General features: G+C 46.6%; 1 protein-coding gene and 1 pseudogene across 1 annotated transcript in view; both read right to left on the reverse strand.

Annotated features, from left to right (window-relative positions):
- The window catches only part of LAMC2 (laminin subunit gamma 2), a 64888-nt gene that overhangs the window by 15150 nt on the left and 37110 nt on the right, over positions 1-12628 (reverse strand). Inside the window, exons 5-12 of the mRNA XM_003785639.2 lie at positions 11460-11596; positions 10557-10679; positions 9504-9693; positions 6867-6979; positions 5504-5722; positions 4712-4894; positions 3609-3854; positions 156-301 (exon numbers count right to left, since the gene is read on the reverse strand). Of these exons, the coding sequence (XP_003785687.1) occupies positions 156-301; positions 3609-3854; positions 4712-4894; positions 5504-5722; positions 6867-6979; positions 9504-9693; positions 10557-10679; positions 11460-11596 (1357 nt within the window). The remainder of the gene's footprint in view (positions 1-155; positions 302-3608; positions 3855-4711; positions 4895-5503; positions 5723-6866; positions 6980-9503; positions 9694-10556; positions 10680-11459; positions 11597-12628) is intronic.
- On the reverse strand, positions 1485-3097 carry LOC105886579 (annotated as a pseudogene).

Here is a 12628-nt window from a genome sequence, read left to right on the forward strand (position 1 = left end):
AAAAAAAAAAATAAAGCAATTTTTAAAGAAAGAAAGAATCTCTACTCTGTCTCCAGCGGACTAGGAGGGTTCTGGATCTGTGACAGATCCACCCAGTGGATGCTTGAGGATTTGCTTCTGTGGGCACAGCGGGCAGGAGGGAGAAACATGCGCACCTGAATCTTCACTTGATTGTAACAAGCCGGACAGCTGCTTAATGCTTGGTGCTCACAGTTAAGGCCACCAAATCCTGGCTTGCAGACACAGCTGCCATCACTTCGACACTCTACAGCCTCTGAGCCCATTGGGTTGCAGTTGCAAGCTGGAGATGAGAGACAAATGGAGTATTTACATCAAACTAATGCCAGAAACTGGAGGTATAGCAAAAATACAAGGAAGATGAAATCTCTAATGGCAGAGAATTCTTCTTCTTAATGCATTTTGGGTTGGAGTCATCTCTTGGCTATATGCATCTTCAAGCACATTCGTAATACAGACAGGTCTTAGGAACCATCTGGCAGGTTTGTTTGGTGTATGTAGATGCAGGGAGATTACAACAGTCTGACCTTTCTGGCAGCCCTCATTTTCTTCCTCCCATTAAACTGAAAGCCTATTAGATGTTCCCTTGGCGCTCTGGCTTTACTCTCTAGGTGAATGACATTTCTCCCAGGCCCCTTATACACCTGATGTAGATATTTCCCTCTATTTTATAGATGAGGAATATGAGCTCAGAAGAGTTGAGTAATTTTCCCAAGGTCACACAGCAAGTAAACGGCAAGCTTCGGTGAGAGCTTAGAAAGAACCAATGTTCTCTTCCTTCTGGTCTGCTGCCTTGGTATGGGAAACAGTAGGAAAGCAGCATCTTTATTCATTCAGTCAAATTGATTGAGTACCTAGTGTATGCTCTGTTTTAGGAGACAAGGCATAAGAGTGGGTGAGGCACTGCTCCGATGATTACAGTGGTTCTCTGAGTTGTTCTATCTTCAGTGCTTGTAAAACACCAGTCACATGTCTAAGTATAATACCATTATTTGCATACACATTTGTATGCCTTCCTTTTTAGCATGCAAGTTCTTTCGGAGCTGGGATGACATTCATTATTATAGCCTCAGTGTCTAGGTCCACACTGGGTAAAAGATATCTTTTTCTTCAAGATATCTATTTCTTCATTCAACTATCTTTTATCTTTTCTTGATAAAAGAAAACAAACTATCAACTATCTTTTATCTTTTTTTTTTTTGCTTGTATGAAAGGTCTTTATTGCTGGGGGAAGGGAGGCTGCAGAGCAGCACCAAGGAGGAGAGAAGAGAGAAGAGGAGAGAAAAGAGGGGAGAGAGATAAGAAGAGAGTGGGGAAGAGAAGAGAGAGAGAGTAGAGAAGAGCGAGGAGGAAGACGGGAGAGAAAGAGAGAGAGAGAGCAGAGAAGGAATGCAGAGAGAGGCGGGAAAGAGACAGAGAGCAACTATCTTTTATCTTTTCTTGATATATTTTATCTTTTATTTGGCATCTAAAATATCACTTTTATTAACACTTTAGGGCTACTATAATGGACAGTTTCGCAGAACAGAAGAAATAAGACAGTCTCAGGACAACACAGTGTAAAGTTGCAGCAGACAGGTTAATACTCCTCACCCTCATCTTCCCTGCCAGCACTACCTGCTCCAACCTCCTCATAATCCTTCCCAAGGGCAGTCATGTCCTTACAGGCCTCAGAAAACTCTCCTTCCTCCATCCCCTCACCCACGTACCAGTGAACAAAGGCACGCTTGGGATACACAAGGTCAAACTTGTGGTCCAGGTGAGCCCAGGCCTCAGCAACAGCTGTGGTGTTGCTCAGCTCTCTGTACACAGCTCTCTGTACCTTGGCCAGGTTGCTACCAGGTACCATAGTGGGAGGCTGGTAATTGATGCCAACCTTGAAGCCAGTGGGACACCAATCTACAAACTGGATGGTACACTTGGTCTTGATGGTGGCAATAGCATCACTGACATCTTTAGGGACCACATCACCAGGGTACAACAGGTAGCAAGCCATGTATTTACCGTGGCAAGGATCACATTTCACCATCTGGTTGGCTGGCTCAAAGCAAGCATCGATGATCTCTGCTACAGTAAGCTGTTCGTGATAGGCTTTCTCAGCAGAGATCATGGGAGCATATGTGGCCAGAGGGAAGTGGATGTGGGGATAGGGCACCAGGTTGGTCTGTAATTCTGTCAGGTCAATATTCAGGGCACCATCAAATCTGCAGGAAGCAGTGATGGAGGAGACAATCTGGCTAATAAGTGGTTCAGGTTAGTATAGGTTGGGCGCTCCATATCAAGGTTCTACGACAGATGTCATAGATGGCCTCATTGTCTACCATGAAGGCACAGAGTGCTCCAGGGTGGTGTGGGTGGTGAGGATGGAGTTGTAGGGCTCAACTTTTGATAAAAGAGAGTTGAATGAAGAAATGTGTAATCTAAAAGCCAGTGAAACCTCTATTAATAACTTAGAATGACAGCTACAATGATAGTTAGAATACGTAGCTAGAATTACAGAGCTTACGTAGCTAGAATTACAGTGTGCTTCCTCCTTTCTACCACTTTGAGTTAAATATTATTCATTCATACAAGGAAAAAGGCTCAGAAGGATTAATTTGCACCATCAGCATAATAATAGGTATGTTAAAAACTGGACTTGAACTCAGTACTGCTGAATGGGCTCCTCCTCTCAATGGGGTGATTTTCTGCATATCACAGCCACCCTGGAGGTTGGGGTCATGGCTGGTCTGGCCCATAAATCCCGAGGGATTGTGCCCCTAGGGAGAAACCTCATCGTGCACAGAGGTCCTCAGGCATTTCCAGGCAGAGACTTCGGTATGAATGAGAGGCTGTGGGCTCCCTACAGACCAGGAGTCCCCCAATCTGGGCTTCTTATAATAAGCAAGCTCCTGAGTCTGGGCTCCAGCATTGGCTTGGAACTCAGGGGTGAGTCTGTGCTGCAGGCCAGCTCCTCTAGAATATGACACGTGCTATGGTTGGAAGGAACAGCTGGGCAAGAGGAACGGTCTGCACATTTGTGCTTTGATCTGAATCCGCCCTCAGGAATGCTCTTCAATAGCTGCTGCTTTGAAGCCATCTCGTTAGGAAAACGTTCAACTGTTACCTTTCTGCACATCTATCACGCTGGCTTCCTGAGAGGGTCTCTTTAACTACTTGGCAGCCCATTCCCCGCCCCACTGCAGTTTGTTCAGGCTTAGCCTGAGTCATTTATTACTTTCCTATGACAGGTTTGGCAGCCACTTCCCTGCCAGCCTGCCTTGGGATTGGGCACAGGACATGGCCCGTTTTATCTCCTCTTTCACTTCGGAATGTAAACCTGACCTTTTCTCCACTTCTCCCTCCCAGCTTTAACCCAGCTCTGACTACCGTAGCCCTCTTACAAGGGAAACTGGTCTGAAAGCCCTTGACAGGTGAGAAGTCCAGGCCACTCACAGGCCAGTTTGGTTAGAGAAGCGAAGCAGCATCATGATATTAAGTGCTATCTCCCCTTGCTGACATGTGTACATGCTAGTGAGCCCACACGTACATAGGTGTACACACACACACACACACACACAGACACCTCCTCTCTGGGGGTGCAGTCCCACCTTGGCACTTGTCTGCTGGGTTGGGAGCCAGTGGGTCCCCAAAGTAGCCTGCTTTGCACTGGTCGCAGTAGGCGCCGGCTGTGTTGTGGATGCACTTCAGACACCTGCCGGTCAGCCGGTCACAGTTCCCTGAGGCACTGGGGTCCACATTGTTGTTGCACTGACAGGGCTGACAGGGCCTCACTGGGCCTCGTTCTCCGAAGGGGTCCCCAAAGTAGCCATCAGCACAGAGCTCACAGCGGGCACCTGGGAAGGAACAAAGGGCCAAGCCCAAGTGGGCATTCGTCGGCAGCAAGACCAGATGTGGAGCATTTTCAGCTGCTGTGCCGCGGCACACTGCTGTGCGTGAGAGACTCTCCAGTGTGCCGTGGAAATTTTTAAAGATCATTAATTCAATTAGTTTTGAAAGTACATTCTTTTTCTTACTCTTTTTTTTTTAAATCAACATACTGTAAGTGTGCTGCATACGTTAATTATAGGTTCAAGTGTGCCGGGAGATAAAAAAGGCTGAAAATCACTGCTCTTCTTAGAAGAGCCAGGGAAATGCGCTGGCCCTGGGAGGCCAGAACCACACCCTGAGGAGCAGGTGCACAGGGAGGACTGGCTCTCTCACTCCGGGGCACCTCAGATTTAGAACTGAGCCGCACCGCTAGGAGGCTTAACTAGCTAGTTGGGGGCAAAGCTAGCAGCTCCACAGAAGTGGTGAGATACCACCAACACTGCTGCTGAAGACTTCTTCTTTTAGACTGACCAGCAGAGGACAGGACATTTCAGAGGTCACTAAGTTTTCCCTCTTTGCCTTGGTTCATTAACAAAAACAAAACCAACTTAAACCACGTATCTCATCTGAAAACAATATCTCCTAGTTACAAACCTCCCCAGGCTGCCCAAGATGTTTCCTCCATCACTGAACACTGCCCTGCACTTCACTTCTTGGGCACTGCACTATCTGATCTTTCAGACATCGCCTTTAGAATGAGCACATTTAGATTAACCCTAAGTAATATAATTTCCTAGAAATTCTTTGGAATAGATGCTATTTGCATGAGTTCATGACATCAGGACAGGAAGAAGCAGGTGGCAGAGCAGGCCCAGGGTCTTACCGGTGACCCCAGGGGGGCAGTTATTGCACACCACCTCATCCGTCTCGGGCATCACCGAGCAGCTGAACCCATTGTGACAGGGGCAGGGCTTGCAGCTGCGGGGGTCATGTGGATCGTTGTAGAAACCAATGGGGCAGTCAGCACACTCGATATCAGGATTCTCATCCCCTGAGTAACAGTCTCCTGGGAGGCAGAAGATGGAGGGGAAGAGAAGTGAGCAAGGTCAGACAATACATTTCCTTTGATACAGATGATGCTGGGGTCAGATGGTAGAAAGTCAAAGCCTTCTTTGCAGAAACTTTCCCCTGAAGGGTCTGAGCACTAGCATTCACCCTGCTCTAGTTCCAAATTCAGACTTGGCTAAGACCCTGAATCTCACCCTCACTCTCCCACGCTGAGTAGACAAACACTTCCTTTACTATCTATAACTTAGCATGGCCCCCCCTTGCTCCCAGGCCTGGCACCCCTTAGAACACTACTTGCCTTTGATCTCCCCACACAATTCTTGCAATTGGACACCAACTCCCCCACCCAGCACTGAACCATGACAGCCATTTCCTGTAACCTAGCACCTTTCTCACAACCTTGTGGCATTTCCATAATGAAAAGGATTGAGTGTAACAGGGCACCACTGTCCATCTTCACTGACTCCCGCTCCACTCTCCTAATCCTCTTCCCCACTCTGAAGTGAGTTCAGGCATGGTCTTTCTTACACAGCTCTATCTCTTCTATAGGAGACCCAGTCACCGAGCTGCACCCCCAGCCACCTAGTCCAGGTACTGTCTCACTCACCAGTGTCCGGGTCACAGGCCCCTCCCCCTTGGCAGTTGCATGGAATACAGGTGCCAAAAGGCCCCAGTCTTGCAGAATCCCTTTTGTAGCCAAAAGCACAATCCTGGCAGAACTGTCCCTTGTACCCAGCAGGACACACACAGTGCTCGACCCAGGGTGCTGGGGCTCCAGAGACGGGGCGGGCTGAGATCAGGGTCACATTGTCAATGTACCCAGTACCTGCAAGAAAGGCCAGGTTAGAAGAGTAGCAAGTGGTAAGGTCTAAAGATCTAAATTCAGATCTGTCGGGATTTTTTTTCTCTTAACTCCCTCTCAAAGAGAGAGCGTTCACACATGATGCTGTAAGCAACCTATCGTCCTCACTGAGTGCGCAGGCTCTGGAGTCAGAAAACTCAAGGCCTAAATTTTGCCTCCACCTTCACTAGCTGTGTGAACCAGGCAAGTCATCCAGACTGTGTTTTCTCAAGTATAAGACAACCAACAGTAGCATCTACCTCCTATCATGGTTGTGAAAATTAAACGAGACAATGCATATATTATAATGTATCTGGCACGTAATAAAGATTCAATAAATTGTTAGTAAACACTTTTCCACTTCCTGTTTTATTTGTGCATCAATGACATGGAAATGGTGCATGTTAGCCATGCTTCCTTTTGACATGAGCACTGAAAAGTTTAAGGAACTCTTGTTAAATAACTCCAATTGGTGCTGAGCACTATGGCTCACGCCTGTAATCCTACCACTCTGGGAGGCTGAGGCAGGCAGATTGCTTGAGCTCAGAGGTGCCAGACCAGCCTGAATCAGAGCAAGTCCTCGTCTCCACTAAAAATAAAAAACCGAGGCAAGAGGATCACTAGAGTCCAAGAGTTTGAGGTTACTATGAGTTCTGATGACGTCTCGATACTCTACCCAGGGCAACAGAGTGAGACTCTGTCCCCAGAAAGAAAACAAAAGAGAAAAACTGTAATTGGGATTAGGAGGACCCAACAGATGAGGTTCAAAGAAAGGAATTAACAGAATATGTAATGTTAAATATAGTAGCATCAAGTTTATACCCCAAAGGAAAAGTTACTTAAAGAACAAATAGGACTGGGCCTTGATGCCGTTTCCTAGCTAAGGAAATGTGCCCATTTGTTGTGGAGTATCTTTCTCATATGATCAGCTTTAATCTAAATTCATATACTCTTTTAGCATGGTAGCATCATTCGTTCTTCATTGGTGCTGACCTCTTTTTAGAGAAACATTCTTTTTTCAAAAACTTGTAGACTGTAAAAATTTAGACTTGTTTGGAGACTGTCACCACCTTGAAGAGCTGAAATAAGTTAATCTAAAACTGAAGGAGAGAGAACTCCATCCACTTACTGTATTCTCCATACGTTGCTCGGATTCGGAGCGCTGTGAGGTTCCGCAGTAACCTCCGATACTCAAAATAGCTCAGCTGGGGGCTCCAATTACTGCTTGGATGTTCATTTAACCTGCATAATTCAAAATCAAAAGCTTTAAAAATCTGACTCTTATCACATCCCTACCTGATACAAACTATGTCCAAGAAGGTGGGAATAGTTAAGCCCCTTCATAGTCCTACCTAGAGGGGGGTACAGGACTGGTAATCAGTCCAGTGAGCATGAACTTGGAGCTTCCTCTTTCCATGAGGGGCAAACCCCAGAGGAAGTGATGACAGGCGTCCCAGTGTGGAAAGTCTAGATCCAGGGGCCATGTCACCAGAAGCTTGGTCTCAAGTCCCTAGATACCACTTTCTAGTCCCAACCATGCAAAACCTGATACTAGAAACACCTGTGAGTTCCAGAAGTTCTGACCCTCAAGAGCTACCACTCATTTTTGGTTTGGTTTTTAAATGAGTTATTTGTTATCTGAGTCCACTTCACTTACTTTTTTCAAAAATCAGTTTCCACTTTTTGCATCCTCAGCATCCAAACCTTCCTAATCTGGCATCCCAGTGCCTCACTGCATCATGCTGTCAGCCTCAGGCCACTCTTTTACATTTCGTCTTGTTTTTTACTGACTGTCTCTTCCAGAAACAGCCCTACCCCTTTCCTTTCATTCACTGATTCATTAAACAAAAGCTGACTGTGCACTAGGTTTGGGCTAGAACCTGTGTCAGGCTGGAAGACACAGAGACAGGCCGGGGAGGAAAGTGGGCAGATAAATGGCTAGAATGAATGCAGTGAGCGCTGTAACAAATGCATGTGGAGATGCGCAGAAACATGTGAGGTGGCTGTCCCTGTACCTGGGATTCTGAGAAGGCTAATACAGAGGAAGAACATGTAAGCTGAGCCTCAAAGAGTAAGTTCACCAAGCAGGAGAGCTGGGTATACGTGATCGTGAATAAGCAGACTAAGCAGCACGGGGCACACCTTGTGTGAGTGTTGGGGCCTTCTTTTCTCTATTCTCATTACCTGTGCTCTGGTTAGGCCCCCAAGCACCCTCACTTGAGCCACAGTGAAAGTGCTCTGATGGTCTAGTTAAGGATCCTACCCACACTATCCTAATTACTCCAGTGAGTCAAGCAGTGTGCCACGAGAGGATCTTAAAAGTGCTGCAAAAATTTTTAAAGATCATTAATTCAATTATTTTCAAAAGAAGTTCCAAGTATAGTAATTACATTCCTTTTCTTACTAATTTTTTTTTTTGATCAACATAATTTAAGTGTGCTGAGAAAGTTTAACTATAGGTTCAAGTGTGCTGTGAGATAAAAAAGGTTGAAAAACACTGCTCTGCACAGTATCTGTATTTGCACCCAGCTTTCACACCGGCCATGGCACTTCTCAACTTAAAACTCTCAGGGGCTTCCTATCACTCTCCTGGCATGGACAAGATCTAAGCACCTTGATGTAAGACTCACAAGGATGAGTCCTTTTCCAAACCCTTCAAACAAATCTACCCTTCTCCCCTATACAAGGGGTGCCAAAAAAATGTATACACATTTTAAGTGATGTTATCTATCTATTACTTTTTGTAATCGAATTGGATTGTCCAAAAGATGTGGTTAATCAAATGAATGTCAGCATCCCCCTGCAGCAGGTCTGAGTAAGATAGCTTTTTCTCTTAAAATGTGTATGCATTTTGGGGCACGCTTTGTATATGCTATGTTCCAGCCATAACTATTGCTTGCCAGTTCCCCCATATTATCCCTGTCCACACCCCCACCCATGTTCACATGTGAAGGTTGTCTTTCTCTGACTTTTCTCCCTGCAAAAGCCCCCTGTGCTTTTTCAGTCTCAGCCCCTATGATGTCTCCTCTGTGAAACTTTCCCTGACTCCTCCGGGTAGAATGAGGGTCTTTCTAAAACCCCATAAACATGCACTACCACTAATTATCCTGATGTATTGTTTGATTTTTGACATATTATTTATCCTACTAGATGATGATTTCTTGGAGGGCAAAGACCATGTCCCATCTTCATTCGCCAGCCTAAGGCAGTACTGAGCACTTAGTAGGCACAGTGCCCTTCCCTGACCTGCCTGAATGCACCCCATTCAGGGCCCCATGCAACCCCCCCCCCAGGCTTCCCAGGACCTTGGTCCCTCTCCTTCTCTGCCCTCCCTTCTCCCTACATTCCTCTCCCACACTTCATGCTCCACTCATGCTCAACCACTCGGAATTTCCTAAATGCATAAAACTGTCTCAAGCATGATAAGTCCTAGGCCTCATTAACCTTTCCCTCCTTTTCTCTCTTTAGAATACTGCCCTTCACAGGTGTCATGTCTTCCTGGGAAGCTGTCCATGGTCAGTCCAGTGGGAGTCAATCAGAACGCCTGTGTTCACCTTGTCTATCTTAATTATCAGTTTATTTTTCTTTCCCACGGGCTTGTCAGCTGCTTGAGGGAAGGAACATGTTCCGTCTCAGCACAGAGCACCCTGCCTGGTGCTCAGAAAGGCTTGGTGAACAAATGAATGATGACTAAATGAAAGATCAAAGGAATTGGACTTTAGTCTTGGTTTGCTCTATTTGCCCTGCTTGTGGTCTCTCTTTGTACCTGAATGTATAAGTCTTGGTGATCCCACAAGGCAGCGTCTTGCCAAGTGGCATCAAGGGAGCTGTGATCCGTAGCCCAGCGCCTTCCAGGATCACGTCGTGGGCAGATGGGTGTCTGCCTCCTCTGTCCACACGGTAGTCAAAAGACAGGCTTTGCCCATAGCTCACCTGTTGATTCCCAAGAAATTTGGCTGTGAAACAGAGTTTTAAAAGATTGAGATCAGTTGTGAAATGGGCAAGGTAAACACATGTGCAAGCTGGCACTAATGTCATCATTTCTGTTGGAGTCTGTGTTACCTCTCCCAAACCATCCTGCAGAACAGTCAGAACCCAGCACTGAACACGGTTATGCCACTTTTGGCATAGCCCCCAGTTACTAAAATGCTAAAAGGGCCTCATTATAGGACAAGTCCATCTATTAGATGATTGATAGCATGGCCCTTAGGACAGACTAATAGGTAAAGACCCAGCACCAGTGCCACATGATCTGTGATTCTTTATTGTATAGAGAATACTCTCACAAACATTACCACATTTGATGACAATAATTCTTGGAGGTAGGCATTACTATTCCCATTTAATAGAGAAAACGGGATTTCAGAGAGGTTAAGAGAACAGCTCGCTCAGGATAGGAACTGGGATCCGAGTTCTAGCTAGAGCTTTTCGCTCAGGCACATACCACTGATGGATATATTTTTAACTTCCAAGTGTTTATAGCTTTAAGAAATGCCTTGTTGTTGCCTTTCCATCTGCTTCTCAACAGACCCGCAGATTTGACCACAGTCCATGATTTGGTCACAAATCCAGAAACATCCCATTTGATTAAAGCAGGCACCTCAGCCAGGGTCTGACCTCTGGGACACCCCATTCTGCTTGACTGGGCCACATCCTAGTGATGTTATCAAACTGGGCTTCATCCCCACTGCTTTCTGGGGATACTACTGCCTTGAACACTAAGAGATATGGTTTCCACATTTTCTAACTTCATTTTTCTATCTTAGCTTCCTATAGTCCTATAAATTGGCTTCTATAGGAACAATTATCCCTCACATACCAGGAGCCATAAAATAGACAGGGTCGGATCGTCGGGCTGAGCTGAACACGTCCTGATGGCGCTGTGACCACTGGAGCTTCGCTGGAGACCCATTTCTTTGGACAGCCTTCCAGCCGTCAGCATCTGGACACAAAACCAGCATGTACTCGAGACAAACCTTCACTGTCTATTGGTTAAACAAGGCAAGACCTGCCTGCCAAAAAGTCCTGGTAATGAGTGGTATCAGGTGCGGGGTTCTCAGCACTTCCACATCCGCATTCAGTCCTCAAAGTTCCCTGTGTGCCCCTCTACTGGGATCTCAACTTCACCCACTCCCAACCCCCAACCCCCAACCCCCAGCTGCTTGGACTGCGCTCCCACGTGAGTGGATTCATGGTAAGAGAGCAGGTTTTCAGCTGTCTGTAATTTGGATCTTTATGTATTGACATAAAGAGAGTCTAGCATGATGAGGTGAGAGGGTTCAGTATATTTTAAGAGAAACTCAGAGCTGAAATAATATCAATTCCCAATATATCTATAGTGCTCTGTAGCTCGGTAACTAATTTCACTAAAATAATTCATTTAATGTACATGAAAGCAGCATTATCAGTGAATGCGAATGCCGGGAATGATCCCATCAACTCCCCAATCCAAACAAATGCTTCTTTTGTGGCTTTGAAAAAGATGGGGATGGGGAGCCAGGGAGATAAAAGTCTAGTCTCCTTTTATTCAAGTTATTCATATGCTAATCTGAGAAACTGTACAACTATAATTTTTTACAGACACCAGGGTGTGCCTCATTGCCTGGCAAAACAATGCCCATTAAACACTACAAGAGCATTGCTAAAGATGATGCAAGAATCCGTCGTGTGGCTGGGGAGGCGGCTGGCTGTAAGCACAAAGCCTAGGAATGGAAGGGTGTACCTCGCTGGAAGGTGGAGGTGATCCTATGGACGCTGTAGTCTGCAGAGCTGTGGCAGCTGGCTGAATGCCCGTAGCAGAAACACTGGGTGCAGCCCTCAGGGTTTCCCCTCTCCAGATGATAGTAACCTGGGCGGCACCTGCAGCAGCATAGTGGAATCAGGATAATGTTACAGGTTACTTTTATTCCATATAGAGAGTATGATGATGGATTCAGCCTGGTTCTACCTTCTCTCCCACTTGGCCCTACTAACTTCCAGAGAGGGGAAGTACCACATCTCATATACCACCTCTACTCCCAGACCATGTGAGGGACAGTTTCCCAAGTACGAGAGCATGCGGGGGCGTTCACTCCCCCCCTCCCCCCCCGTGGTAGAACAAAGTCACCTTAGTCTTGGTGGTCTGACCCCATCCTTGGGGAGGAATTAAGTAGAGGTCAAATGGGCAGGGCAGGGAGGGGTGGGGCAAGCATATGCCACTGCCCTGTCCTAAAGCATGTGTTTAATGGGGACAAAAGAGTGGGAAGCAGGGACCAGGAGAGGCAAAGCTCTGCCTTAGCACCATGCAGTTATACCCACCCCTTCACAAGACCACTGGGTATCGATCCCCATCCCTGTCCCGGAACCCTGGTTCTGTCTCATGCAGGAAAAGGGCGGGAAACATGACAAAGAATAAGGATGCTAGAGACACTCTCCAAAAGCCAAGTGTAGACTTGCATTCCACCCTCCTCCCTGTGGCTTCCATGAGGTTCACAGCTGCCAGCAAGTCTTAGATGTTGGGGTCATAGAGAAGAGGGCAGGGAAAGCTGGGGAGGACTCGGATTGCCTCTGTCAAGTTAACTGCATCCTTTCATGTGTGTTTTAATCATCACTTATTTACCACTTACATTGTGCCACGCACCATATGTATACTTCCCACATGAGCCTCCCTACCATCCTCTGTGATTAGGAATTACTATTTGCAGTTTTCTTAGATGAGGAGACCAAGGACAAAGAGGTTAAGAGACTTGACCAAGGGCTCGGCGCCTGTGGCTCAAGTGGCTAAGGCGCTAGCCACATACACCTAAGGTGGTGGGTTCAAATCCAGCCCGGGCCCACCAAACAACAATGACGGCTGCAACCAAAAAATAGCCGGGCGCTGTGGCGGGCGCCTGTGGTCCCAGCTACTTGGGA

The sequence above is a fragment of the Otolemur garnettii genome, unplaced genomic scaffold (genome assembly GCF_000181295.1).
Source record: "Otolemur garnettii isolate 467f Iridium unplaced genomic scaffold, OtoGar3 scaffold00016, whole genome shotgun sequence".
Lineage (NCBI taxonomy): Eukaryota > Metazoa > Chordata > Mammalia > Primates > Galagidae > Otolemur > Otolemur garnettii.